At 28.4% G+C, this 15233-nt stretch overlaps 1 protein-coding gene across 16 annotated transcripts in view; it reads right to left on the minus strand.

Annotated features, from left to right (window-relative positions):
* LOC107447641 (neurogenic locus Notch protein-like) overlaps window positions 1-15233 on the minus strand; it is an 80790-nt gene that overhangs the window by 19101 nt on the left and 46456 nt on the right. For all 16 annotated transcript variants that reach the window (XM_071184797.1, XM_071184798.1, XM_071184800.1 and 13 more), the window contains 7 exons: window positions 13542-13646; window positions 12544-12675; window positions 10931-11062; window positions 8837-8977; window positions 7093-7230; window positions 5403-5539; window positions 3001-3053 (listed from right to left, as the gene is read on the minus strand). In XM_071184797.1, coding sequence (XP_071040898.1) covers window positions 3001-3053; window positions 5403-5539; window positions 7093-7230; window positions 8837-8977; window positions 10931-11062; window positions 12544-12675; window positions 13542-13646 — 838 coding nt within the window. The remainder of the gene's footprint in view (window positions 1-3000; window positions 3054-5402; window positions 5540-7092; window positions 7231-8836; window positions 8978-10930; window positions 11063-12543; window positions 12676-13541; window positions 13647-15233) is intronic.

Genomic DNA, 15233 nt, shown 5'->3' on the forward strand with positions numbered 1-15233 from the left:
ATTTGAAAACGTTGAATATTACCTCTGTCAGTTTTCAATTTCTTTAAAATAGATTTTCAATGTAATTACAAATAAATTTTAAAATAAATTTTCGATGAAATTACAAATAAATTTTAAATTGTAATTACAAAGCTTGCTAAATGTATGTTGTACATATTTTGTTGCTAAATGGTAAGATTGAAAATGTGCCCCACATTTTTCCTTTAGCTTTTTTATATTTTCATAATTCATTGAAAAAAGTTGTCATTCAGTTAATTTCGCACTACTTTCTGTTCGAAGACATATTCGAAATTTTTTGAATAAAAGCTCTTTGCATCCAAATCAGATTAGAGGTAAAAATATTTTCATTAGTCGTCCATACCTTCTATATGCTATTTTATATTGAAGATTACCGTAAAAAATTTGTTCGATTTAAAAAAAAAAGAATTATTTGCAGCGAATGGATAATGGTAATAGCAGGAAAAAAAACTTTATCTCTAAACTTTACCTCTTTATCTTTTTTTTTATCTCTGGTTAAAAAAAAATGTTTTGTTTTTACTGTAAAACTTAGAGTTATTTTTTACAGTATTTATACATTATAATTACTCAAAAAGCTAATTTAAAAAGCACATACGTTGAGAACATAAACCTTGCTAGAATTAGGCAAATTTCTTTTATTCGATATTTTTAACTTCGTTCTTTATCACATCTGTCCCTTCGAAATACATTTTAAATATTTCTTCTTTGCCGTTATTAATATAAAAACTAATTGCTTCACGTAACATCCGTTAAAAGAGTTTCCAAAATCTATTTAATTCCGTTTAATGTCTAAATCTATTAATGATAGTCAGCATTGTGTTTATTAATTGCATTAACGCAACGAATTTCATAAATTCGTCTCTATTTCCTTGAATATCAAATTTTTTGAAGTATTACCCGCGTATTCATTTAATTTTTTATAATTATACTACTTTATTTTTTATCATCTGCCCAATTCTCTTTTCTAAAATTTGACTCGTAATTCCAAAAGTTAAAAAAAAGATATTTTTTACTCATTTTGACTGAACTGAGTTTTAATCAAAATTAATGTCGAGACACTAAGGTAGTTTAAAATGAAGTTTACTATTCTGAGAAAATTGTGGGACTGAATTCATCTTTTCCTTATGGCTATTTTATCTCGATTAAAGCTACTTAATTTAATTTGTTTTTCAAAATATTTGAAAGAAAAAAAACATTTGCTGAAGCATAGCTTGAGTATAATCAATACCGAGAAATTGATTTTAAGTATCACCTCTCAGTGGCGATCTAGATTCGATAAATTTTTCTATTTTCACCCACTTAATTTTTTTAAAAAAAGTACAGTGTGTAAAAAGAAAAAAAAATAACGAGCACCCTGAATATTTCTTGATCTAATGATACGACTTTCACGAGCTAGGACTCAATCCTAATGGTTTAATGGTTAGAGTGAGTGGGCAAACATGTGCTAATTAATTAGTGCAGACATGGTATTTCAAGTTACGTACTTTTTCTGAATAAAAATGCTTTTTTTTGCAGACTGGTATGAATCGCTGGCCTTCAAGTTATTGGGGGGGGGGGCAATTTGGAAAATATAGTATCAACAGTTTGGCCAGGAGAGCATTTGAAAGCTTAGACCCTTTAACCCTTTAATGTTATTTTGACTTTTTGCGCATTTTGTTATACACGCGAAAGTTGTAAGCAAATCGAAATAGTTTTGCACAATACTCTAAAATTTGTTTATCCGAAGATAATTCCATTACAAAATATTTTTTAATAAATATATTCCATTTTTTTTTGATTTATTTAATAATAGCCGAATGAATGGTAAGATCTAAATATTTTTACATCATTTTAAAAAGAATAATTTTACATAGCAAAATATAAAATCTGAACAAAATAGGTCAAATAATTTCTTTAATCGAAATTTAAACAGATAATTTATCAAAATATAATTTCTCAAAAATTATTCGAATGATTTTCCTTAAAAATTTTCCTTTGCCATAGAAATTTACATTCTTTAAAAATTATGTAAAATTTGTATTCCTCATGATTCGAAATGTTTTCGACTATAATTACTTATATTAATAAATAATAATATAAAATTATTAAAATTTAAAAATTACTTTGCATGCAATTTGCATTACAAATAATATTTTGCATGTAATTATCTTTGATTAAACAAATTTTATAATTTTGTGCAAAAGCCTTTCGATTCGATAAAAAGTCCTTGAGATATGGCAAAATACGCAAAAAGTAAAATTGACATTTAGAGTCCAAATTTGGTACCGCTCTCATAATAAAACTCTTCGAACCATATTTTCCAGATTGCGGTCTTTCCCTATATTTTGAGGGTCAAAAATTTAAAATCCATCGCTCAAAAGGTATATATTTCTTTAAAGAAATTGCATTTTTGTGTTTGATTTTGTAACTTAAAATACAACTGCACTATTTAGTAGTAAATTTCAGGTATACTCCATAAATCCTTATGCAAAGTTAAAACACTTGAAAATCTGATCATTACATCAAACGTAACTCAGGATATTTCTGTTATTTATTGGCACTCTGTATGTTACTGTCATATTTTTACTTATAATTAGTGGTTTTAAATTAAACTAAATTGTTAAACAATGAAGGAATAATGGGAGTTTAAAATGTCTCAAATGTCTTCTTCTTAACCTCGAAGTTTAAGCAAACGATTTTTATATTTTTTTATATGTAATCTATAAATTTTAAAAATTTTCTTAACGACAATTTTGAGGAAAAATAATTTTCTAACCATAACACTAAAGTAAGAAGTTGATAAGTGTACCTCAGTTGCTCCCGCTGTCTCCAAAATTTGTGGTTATATATCATATATTTGATTGCAAGTATTTTTAAATTTTTTAAAGTAGTTTAGATGAAAATCAGCTTTATTCTTAATAAAGAATCTACAAACATGTTTTTAAAACTTCTATAAATAATTGCTACTTCTATTAAGAAAAAATATTTTCAAAAATTAATTACCTGCACGAGATAATTGAAACATCTTTGTAGTTCTTACCATACACACCTTCCAACTAAAAACAAAATTAATGTGTAATTAGAAATTGCTAAATTTTGTCTTTTAAAAAAATTACATCATAGCATTCATTAATGTAAAAATTTTAGCGGAATTAAAAATCAAACTACATAGATGATTTTAGGTTTAATATGATAAATAAGTACTAAATAAATGTGAGAATTTCTTATAGGAGGACACAAGAAAAATACCTGGCATGCCTATTTTTGCTACAATCTTCATTTGCTTATTTTTATTACACGAATTTGACACGAAGGGACTATTGTTCTTAATCAGTGCATACTATTAAAAGAAAGAAAAGACATAGGAGAAAATCATCAAATACAAGTCGAATTTTAAATATATATTATTCTTTGAAGAAATAAATGAGCAGTTAGCAAGTTATTATTTTTAACATGGTTCAGGAAGAATTATTGACACAGAAATCACTTAAGAATACAGAAAAATATAATAAAAATTAAGTTGCATATTTAATAGCATTACTAATTTGCTATTATTAAATTCTTGTAATTGTTAGAGGCATTCGACCAAGTGATCATGAATTCGTAATTAACATATTATTAAAAAAATACACTATAGTGAATGAAATCTATGTCACAGATTTAAGATACAAAAAAGCATCCTTCACATTTATCGTTTTTAACAAGTTTCTAGGAGAATTCTGCTATATAACTCAAATAATGTTTGTTGCAAAATATTATAATAAGAAAGAAAAATGGATTCAAATGGAAATATTATCAAAGCACTCGATCATGAATATGCCAAAATTTTTTCCTTCTTCCTTTTGTCATATTTTTTGTTGTTTGTCATTATTTCGTAATAAGCCATGAATATATATATATATGGACATAAATTTACAGTTTTAATTCATAGAAGATATAAAATAGTATCCTTCAAAGTTATTGTTTTTAATAAGTTTCTAGGAGCATTCTGGTACACCCCTGAATTAAAGTCATTTCAAAATATTATAAGAAGACAGAAGTATGGAGTTAAAATGTAAAATGTAAACACTGAATAATAAAATTAATAACAGCTTATTTTTTAGTTATTTCTTAACTATTTTAATTTTGTCATACTTTTTGTAGTCTGTCATTATTTCATAATAAGCCATAATTATACATAGGAACATAAATTTGCATTAACAATGACATAAATTTGCAGCTTTAGTTCTTAAAAGAAACAAAAGAGTACCTACCCTTCGAATTTATTGTTTTTAATAAGTTCTTTTGGAGAATTCTGGTGCGTATCTCAATTAAGATCGTTATGAAATATCATAATAGGAAAGAAGTGAAAAGTTAAAATGGAAATATTATCAAAACACTCAATCATAAATTTACTGACATCATTTTTTCATTTTGACATGTTTTTTTAAAAACATATATATGGGCGCATACATTTATAATATAATTTTTATATGACTCTTACTTACAACACATAATTTTATAGTGACGATTCTCTGAAATAAAAACTACCTTTACGGGACAATTCAACGTCGAAAAGTTTGAAGACGCTAATCAAAACCAAAAAATATAAATAACATACATCTTTTTTTCTCATTACACTATACATTCAGTTGAATCAGACCAAGTGCTTGCAAAATACTATTTATGCAATATTAAATAATCCTTCTTTAATAATACGTAAAGGAAGCAAATATTAATACAACCATAGGTAGAGCGTGCATTCGAGTTGAAATGACATATTTGCGTTTTATGTGGTTTAAAGAATAAGTTGTTTGCTATGAAAGAGTTGGTATTTAGAAGTAAATAATTTTTACATTATAACAGAGTTTTTTACTTTATAAACTTAAAACCGTCGTGGAACAATGATCAACTCCTTATCATTTTAATTTTGAACCCAATCCAAAAGACTTGAATCAAGTATTGGGAGAAATTTGCCTTCGCGGAGAAGTTTTGGATAGAACTACCCCGCATTTGCGTAACATGGAGAGGGAAACCACAAAGGCTTCCTTTGGTTAGGCTTACGCAAGGGGGGCCTAACTTATGATCCGTCTACCAATAACGATATTTTTACGTCAGCACTGTGGTCGTGCGAGCCGCGTGTTGAATTATTATTGACTGGCCATCACTGGGATTCGAACCTGGTCACCTCATTGGGAGGCAAACGAGCTATCTCCTGAGCCACGATGACTTTAATAGTATATTTTGTAATATTCTTGGATAAAATTCCCCACATCCGATATACTACATCAGAAAGGGTTAAAACGTTTTGAAAGTAAACAAAAAATTAGAAGTGCAATTTTAAATAAATATTTGTATGTTTTATTGAAGTCAAGGAAAACAGTAGATTAATTAGTTAAGTTCATCAATAGGTAAAAAATACTTACCGACTTAATAAAATCTTGAGTTATTTTGGAGTGATTAAAGTTAGGAATTTGTTCATTTTCTTTTAATTTCAGAGTATTCAAGTTGATGCCATAAATTGTTTTAGGAATCTTAATACTTCCAATAAAGGAGTGTTTCACTGCAAAATCAAAATTAAATATGTAATAACATGTAAAAAATATAAACAAAATATTTTGCTACTTCGACTTGTTTAACAGTTAACTGAGCTTCAGCAGAAAATAAAAATGAAAGTAGTGGTCCGTTCAATAGAAATTCCGTCCGTCTTGATATCAAGATGGAGACCAATAATTAAAATTTTAAAAGTTATTCTGAGAGTTATACTAGACTATTAAAAAAACGCTTTTGGAAAGAATAGAATACATTGTTCAAAAGTACTTGGTTATATATCAAAGTAGTTTTTAACTGAAGTAAGTTACTGTTAAATTAAGAATTTTTTTTGAATGAATAATAAAATGATAGATATTTTGAAGAAAAAAACTACATAAATGAAAATTTATTTAACCCCTCATTTCTAGACTTAAATGACTTTAGGTTAACAATAAAAGGTAAAAAGAAAAGCGCACTATTTTAGGGCTCGATTTTGAACTTGTCTATAGCTGAAGTAAGTCATCTTTGAAATTTGGTAAATGATTAATTAAGTGATAAGTAGTTTTTGATTAAATACATGCTAGTTTCGAATTATTTTGTAACCAAAGAAGGATTAAATTGGGAAAAAATGAAGACTGCTGTGGTACAAATTACTGGAGTAGTGTTCAATCACTGATTCTTAAATTTAAAGCCTTCATATATTCATCTTATACTAACAATAACACCTATTGAGGAAAGTGCAGGTTGTCAAACTGAAAAAGCCTCTATTCCAAAATTATCTACAATTGAAATAATTTATGGTGAAAAATTATGAAATTTTGCGAATGAATAATAAATAGATAGGTATTTTTTTCTCTAAAAATATTAGTTATAATTTATTATAATTTATAATTTATTAGTTATAATTTAGTATAAATTAGCCACCAAAAAAGGATTAAATTAAAATAAACATTTTCAGAAATATAAACTTATTTAATCTTTCAACCCTGGACTTAAGTCAATGATGATTTTTATTTTTGATTTTTTGAAAGATCCAATAACTCATAATCATAAACATTTTATCTAATATCAAAGAAAGTATTTTAAAGCTCGGACATAACCTGAGTGCTTCGCACAGAAACAATAAAATAATCACTGAAATAATAAAAAGTTTATGATTCGTATTCAGAGAAACTAATAAGTTTGTTCAAATTTTTACTGAGCATCAAACTTTTAATGTTTCCTAATGAGTTGCAGTCAATTGAGTTGAGAAGTCGAGAAGCTCATCTACTAATTTCTACCCAGTACAAGTGGTTAACATATTCCACCAAACAATATTTCGTGCAAATTATCACCAGACCAATACCATACTACTTTTTATAGTAGTTAAATGCTTAGTTTGATAATTAAAAGTGTCTTCTGGTGATATTGTGAACTAACTTTTTGTTTGATGAAAAAAATTTAATCTTTTTGAACAATTTTGAAATAAATTATTTTAACCATGAACAGCCTGTATATAGCGTTTGATTTTTATTAGAAGATTTACGAATGAGAATTCATTCCATGTATAGATTGTGAGATGAAGAGAAACAACACTCTATATACCTTTTTCAACGCAGATACCTTTACTGTCTTTTTCTAGCAATGGTGGACATCTACATGAAGGTTTATAATTTACATCTAAAACACACACACCAGACACTTGTAAGCATTTTTCTTTGTTTTCTTTTATGTCACACACAGCTGTAAAAAGAGGAGAAATTGCATTATAACGCTGTAATAAATTTCCCACTGTACGAGATAAGTAATTGCGTCATAATAATGAAAATATTCTAATAAAGTTATTAACATAACTAATTAACAGTACTATTATTAACATGACTAAATAACATTAAATTGAATATGGATATGAAAAAATGAAATTCAACTTTACTTAGTTCACTACTTTATATTAAATTGTATTAACGTAAAACAATTTTTTTCTCCATTAAATGATTACTGCATAAAACGATGGTAAGTTTGTCCTTTGACCGGTATAGCTTGGTGGCTAGGCCGTTGGGCTTGTGTTTGTGAGATAGTGACTTCGTATCCCACAGGCCGACGGATGTACGCGTGTTAAATGGTGACCGATGCGCGTCAGAATATCTGCAATGTAGTGAAATATGTCCCATTGTCCGGTATATATTTTCCCAATATTCTCTACACTAGTTCTTATACAGAGGTCAAATTCCAAAGCCCACATATACTTGCCCGCCTTACCATGCACTGATATTCTCTTGAGGTTAGCTTCCATTGCCCAACGTTTCCCCCATAACCTCAAGACCTACCACCTAAAACAGGAGAAATCAACACACATTTTATGTTTGAAGCTGACAAATCTATATTATCAACCTAAATTTTGAGTTCTTCAAACGATACTAAACCATAGTAAATGTCTCCTTGAATAGCTCCATTGCTATGCTAACTTCAAAATTATTTTATTAAAGGAAATCAAATGTGAATATGTTTGTCTTGCATCAGATAAAAGAACTCAGCTAAAGCAGAGGTTGTGAGTTAGTTTGTAGCAAGATGCAAGGTTATTTTTTTGTGTCCTCTACACTGTAAAAAATAGATGCTCAAATTTCACGAAACTTTCGTCGTTTTTAACGAACGTTTTTGTTAATATAAGTTCCGAGCAAATATTTCGCTAAAGAGACTAAATAACTATCGTCATTTCAACGAGTAAACGAATTTCGTCAAAATAAAAGCGATGATAGAAAATGCTCGCATTACCTAATTAAAAATCTCGTATTGTCTAATGTGTCAGCATTCTCTAGTAATCCACTTACCATTAGCACCAAAAAAACTAAATCAATGTCACTTAACACAAGAGAGACAGATAGAACAACAAGGTAAATGACATCCATGCCCGAAGCGGGATTCGAACCGGGGATTATATTGCCAATAGTAAGAGGCCAATACCTTGACAACCACACAAGCAAGATGACTAATTTCAACACTATATATCAGACCTTCATACTTGTTTAGTAATTCAGTTAACAATCCTTCAAAATTCACTACAATAAGGTTTTGAGTTGAAACATTTGCGACATACAATTAAGAATTCTCTTTTCATCTCATATCACGTGATTTCGTGCCGAAACAGTTCCCAGAATTAACGAAACATAACTCAAGGATTGTTGAATTGTAAAAAATGAGAGTTTTATTTCTGCGGTTTTAAGCAGTTCAAATTTCAATGATGTGCAGGTGAAAGGTGTGTTAGAAAAGTATTTATCGAATATTTTTCTTTACCCTAATACTATATTTTGTTAGACTTGATATTAAGAGCTTTAAAGAGTTGAACACTTACGTGTGCATGCATTTTGGTAAAAATCGAAACCTTCTTCACATTTACAAACATAGCCTTTTTTTTCATTCTCATCTTCTTTGCAGAATGCTTTTCTTTTGGTGCATTCAGTGTTTCCTCCTCCTTCAATGCACATATTTTTTCCTGCAATAATAAATTTATTATTGTGTTTTTATAGAAAAGGGTAACAGAAGCGAAAATAGCATTATTAAATGCTATGGCTATTTTCGCTGATTTATATAATGAACTTTTCATTCATTATTTAAATTTTTATATTATTTCTCTCTCTTTGACTTTGTATAAATGAAATCCTTCTATATTTTTCTTCAAGAATACGAAAGGAAATATTTTTCCTTAGACAATCGAAGACATTAAAGAATGAAGCGACATTTTCAGGATTTTTTATTAATTAGAAAAATAACATAAAGCGGTTGCATCAATGTTGGAATGTTTAATGCAACAGAATTGTTTTTAATTTTACCTAAATTATAATATAATTAATCCACATTAATTCTGATTATTCCTGCATCATTTTTATTTTAAATAGGGTAGTGGTAAATAAAATGAAGCAAAGAATTTTAGACAGATTTTAAAAATCTGTAATTAAATAGTTTTGATGTCACTATGTTATACTTTACAATTCAGCTCAAAATACTTTACAATTCAGCTCAAAAACTTAGATGAAACAAACGGAATGATAAAAACATATTCAACAAAATGATCAGAAACATATACAACAGAATAATCAAAATCATAATTGCATTTCGAGTGAGTACTTAAAACAAAGAAAATTTATAGTTTACTCAAAAAATTTATAGTCTCTTATCCATATTTAAGTCTGGTAGGATTTCCTAATTACGCACTTTGATTTATGAATTTTTTAAAAAATAGCCTACGACAATGTTTAGCGAAATAAAGTAAATAATAAAGACGTAAAACTAAATCAAAACATTAAAGGGAAAAATAGAAATCTGTTATTTTGAGATAATATTGAATGAAATTACTGTTAAATATGTTCAAATACAAATTAGAATACAAATACAAATTAAATTTAAAATAAAATCTCACCCTACTACTACAGCGCAATATCCTTAGTTTCAGAAATTCATATTCCTAGTAGTAGTATAGGTAATGCTTCAATGTTTTGATAATTTTGATTTCAGAGAAATTTATCCACTAATAATAGTTTAAACAGACAAAATAAGGGACAAGCATACAAATGGTCGTCTTTCTAAGCTTTGATAAAAAGCTTCATAAAATTTTAAATTGTGTCAAAAACTTTTGCTTCGGTTCACTACCACTCCACTGGAAAAAATAATTTTCAAAAGCCTCAAATGTTGGAAAGTATGAATTTGTCGCTAGACTTCCGAAAATGCCAAGCGTAATCTATTTAAAGGTACCACCAGATAGAATCGAGTTAACATTTCTTATATATTTGTGAAATATAGTGGTAGCTACGCTACAGTAGTCCCCCATCAGAATTTTTCCTGGGATAGAATTCAATGAATGGATATCACTAATTTATTCTTTGCTGTTTGAGTCGCCAGGAGAGCTGCACCGGATAGAGGATCACCGGACTTTGAGTGCTGTTTGCTCGAGTTCACGGTAGCGGGGGTTGTCACTCAAGTGTTTTATTTAGCAGTTGATTGTGTACAACTCTATTGTTGCATGCAATCGGGACTGAGTAGCAACAGCGCGATGAGAAAAGGATCGTAGTCACAAATCACAAATAGCAAGTGAATTGTTGCTGTGTTCCATCCATCAATGTAAGCATGATCATATCAAAATGGGCGTTTCAATTGAGCTAGGTGTGTTCAGATCACGCTCGTGTCACCAATGTGGGGCTAGGGCAGAACAACTGTCATTTAACCACCGGTACCTGCAGATTGAATTGGATTAACATGTCTTATATACCAATTAATTGGATTTGGATAATTGTAGTGGTATACGAACGTGACTCTACGAATTAAAAGAGTTTCATAGAAAATCTCAAGGTTAAGAAGAAAAAATAAAACTCTTAAAGATATTGCAAATTAATTGATTAAACTTAAAAACTGAAGTAATTGATATCCATTGATGAAAAATAATTTATCATACTTTTGCAGTAAATGCCGTTTTCCGTCTGTTTGTATTTTCCATCACATATGCATACAAATCCATATTTTTCATCTGATTTGCATTTATTTTGGGGGCACATTCCTTCTGGTATCTGCTTTGCTATGCATTTATCTGTAATATAAAAGAAATGATGGTAATTTGCATAATTTATAATACATTTAAGGACAGACCACAGGTAGAAATAATGAAAGGTAATCATAAAAAAAATGTATTTAATTTTATAAACTAAAATACATCGCGTAATATAATGATGAGCCATACTTTTCCAAGGAAGTAGTTTATTAGTTGTTAGAAGTAGTTTAGTAAACTATACCATAGTATTTTATCCAAATAGTTTTTTTTCTATATTTTAGTGTACTTTATCCTAATAGGCTCTTTTATTGTTTCTTAAGAATTAAGAGTTATTTTAAAAAAGAAAATTATCAATGAAAAAAATCGTATGTTGCTAATGAAAATATCAATTAAGAAGAAAATGAAATATAAATATTTGGTCAATTACATGCAGTTCAAATGGATGGTCAAAACCACGCTTTTGGACGAAAAGTCAAAAATGAAGAAAATCAATATCAAAACACGCAAGGAATATTGTAATACGCAAGTAATATTGAAACGTTCTTTAATAAAATTGAAATTATGACCTAATAAAAATACAGAAAAAAATATATGCTTACGTTGAAACTTTTTAAAATTCAATTACAAACGTAAGTTAGTTTACTTTTTAAATTATAAAATTAGAAATTTTGAGTCTAGAATAAAATGTAAAAAATTATCTATTCATTTAAAAAATTAACTTTTCTTTCTAATGAAAAGAAGTTTGTTCTTCTCCCATAAGCACTTGAGAGACTTGATTTTATGAAGATATAAGTAAATTATAAATTAATCATTTTCATGTATTCGTATGTTTTGCTTGCTACAAGGAATGTTTTCTGTGTAAGGGACGTTCTGTTGTGTACATTAATAGGTTACGCAAGCGTCGCAACAAGTGTTTGTGTTGTAACTCAGCATCCCTTAGAAGCAACTGTGTAACATGCTGACAGGGAATTTTATTACTCTAGGACAATGATTCTTTCCGCATCTCACATATCCCAGCTTTATTTACTCTTTTGGTTGGGGAGCGTTTGACCATCCCTCCTTGCAGCCCAGACCTTGGCTGAGTGGTTTTCTTCTTTTCTGATATTTTAAACATCTTTATTGCAGCAATCTCTACAACGATGACGAATACGGGGAAACGGCTGTGACCTCTTGGATGTGACCTCAGGCGGCAAGTTTGCATGAAGAGGTTATTCTTAATTTAGTTGTAAGGTATGATAAGTGCTTAAACAAACTTGGCAACTAAGCTGAAAAAAAGAGAAGCCAAGCGTATGTAGAATCTGAAAAAAAATTTGCTACTTGAAAAAATTTCTTTCGCTTGGTTTTTTGCTTTCAAACGACCCTTACTTCAAAACAACTCTCGTATATATATTTTTGCAATCCTTTATTGTAGTTTTAAAGATGTTTTTTCACCGAAATTGAAATCCCTTACATAAACTATTTCAGTTTGAGCTTTCATTAATTCTGAAATAAAAATAAGCAATTAATGCAAATAACTGTACCTGTGCATGTGCCGTTAATGTGAATATGAGTTGTTTCCGGGCAAACACACATATCTGTTCCATTTATGACTTGGCACATTCCAGGAAAACATTTACTTCCATTTTGACATTCTGAAGTGTTTTGATTAATTTCTGTGTAAATGAAATAAAATTGTTAACTAATTGATTGAAAACTTTGAACGTAATAAGTGACAAAAAAGTTTCTTAGAACTGATTTAAATGGTAATAAATTTTTACTAACTTGAAAGTAATACATAACGTATCTTATTATGGAATGTAATCAAAATTTTATTACTAATTTAAGTGGGGCATGCCTTTGTATTTTTTGAACTAAAAAAGAACTTTTACATGTACTTAATTAATTGATGTTCTTAATATTTAATTTATTTAAGTGAAATATTCTATAAATTAAATAAATATAAATAATGAATAGTTGAATAATAATATTTCTGAGCTTTCGTCATTAAAAATTGAAAGTTATATAGTACTATTAGATTTTTAAAAGTACTGCTGTTGTTAAAAGATTATATATAAAAAATTATATATAAAGATATATAAAAGATTATATAGATTAAATATTTTTAAACTCTAACCTTTTTATTCTCATTAATGCATGTTTAATAATTTTTATTAACTATTATTTAATTAACTGTAATATTCATTTTTCATTATCCCATAAACTTCTAATACTTAACAGCATAGCTTTATCGATAATTTGAAACCTTTATATACACTAGTTTACAATCACGTTTAGAAGATACTAATAACTTTCAGAAAACAAGAAACGCAACAAAAAAGTTTCAGTTAAAGAAAATAATCTAGCGTAATAAATATTTTCACAAAACAATTGACCGAAAAGGGTTTAGTTAAATTGTCTAATAAGGAAATTCTTCTGTTCATTACATTTTAAACAAAATACTTTATAAGCCGTTTAGATCCCAGAATAAATCCCAAAATATTCTTAAATTTTGTTTTTGTTGAATATAAAATTTACTTACTACATGTGTAGTTGTCGTTTTTCAGATCAAATCCTTCTTCACATGAGCAGATTCCTTGATCACATTTTTGAGTGCATTTGGGGTTCATAAGTGCACATTCATCAACTAAATAAAATAGAAGCCTGAGTACATAAAAGTTTTACATTATTAAGCATTATAGATGCAATTATTTATTGAATTGAAAGTTTCTATTGTTTCTTTTCATTAGCTAAATAACTTATTCATTAATTAGTAAGTAGTTTTTCATTAGTGCTTCAGTGCTACATAAAAAGTTTTACAGGAATTGAAAATTTAATTAGGACAATAATAATAATTAGGACTTGAATGATATCAGTTTTTAAATTTTTATCCCCATTAAGTAAAAGTCTGAAAAAATATTTAAGTTCTTTTCTTGATTGAAAAAGTGGAGAAAAATAAAACAGCTTTTAATGAGAATAAACTAGATATTTAAGTTAGGAGTAGACTTTTGATGACAAATACATCTTATTTCGGTACGAGGAACGAATTAAAATCAAAATTCATCTCTATTAGTACTAAAATAAATTTATACAATAACCTGATTAAACCAATCGCTTTGTATCGTTGCTAGAGATGAGCAATCAATAAACATGAGAAAAATAAAATGCTCATTTTTGAAAGAAAGATTTTTCCGTCAATTTTTTCTGCCGTTAAAACAGTTAAGTAGTTTTGAATGAGTGGAAAAAACGTGTTGTAATTCTTACTGCCTTTAAATGATGAGGAAGAAACACAATACAATCTTGAATTGAGTTTCAAGGTGACAGTTTGAAAAATTTCTATCTATTATGTTCTTTCAAGTTTCTGTTCTTGGCTACATCGGACAAACTAGACGTGCTTTAAAATTTAGACTTAAGGAACAAGATAGATATTTTTGTAATTTCAAACTTGAGAAATCATCAATTTCTGCACATTGTTGGAATCTTAAGCATAAATCGACAATGCTAAATTTTTTTATTATAGTCACATCAGCCGATCTTGATGCATTGGAATCTTGTTTTATACATACGGTTTCTGATTCTTTGTTAACTACACTTGTTCTTCCCCACCTCACCATAAGGCGAGAAAATACATTTTACCCTGATTTGCTCTTCTCGGCTTCTTAGGTTTTTCATGTCTGCGGTTTCATTTATTTTCTCTCTCAAACTATTGTGATTTTTCTAGTTCTGTTTCATCTTCTATTTTTCCGTTTTTCATTGGCAACTTTTCATTTTAACATTCAAATCACTATTGTTTCTCCTGATTCAAGTCTGGTAAGTCTTGAGAATGGGGACCTGTTTTAGTTGATTCAGCAATCCTTGAGCTGTGATTCTTTTTTTTAAATAGTCATTTCATTGCAACAGTCATTTTTAACGAAACATAGACTTTACAAGAATGTTACTTTACTCGTGCACTGTGTCAGTCCATTCCGGCAGTTCTACAAAAAAAAATGTTTCATTTGATTTTAGAATTATTTTCGCCATACGACTGGATGGTACAGGGGTTAGTGAGACGGTTTCTTAGGAATATTTCACGATTAAATTCCTACCTTGACAGAAAACTCATTTTCTCCACTCAATTCATTAATGTTGCATTTTTAATCAATGGTATAAATGTTTTGACGAAATTCATGCTTTCAAATAAGTTAAGGTAGTTAGATTAAAAGTTAATTGAACAGGAAACACTCAAACAACAAGT

Source organism: Parasteatoda tepidariorum, chromosome 9 (genome assembly GCF_043381705.1).
Source record: "Parasteatoda tepidariorum isolate YZ-2023 chromosome 9, CAS_Ptep_4.0, whole genome shotgun sequence".
NCBI classification, from domain to species: Eukaryota; Metazoa; Arthropoda; class Arachnida; order Araneae; family Theridiidae; genus Parasteatoda; species Parasteatoda tepidariorum.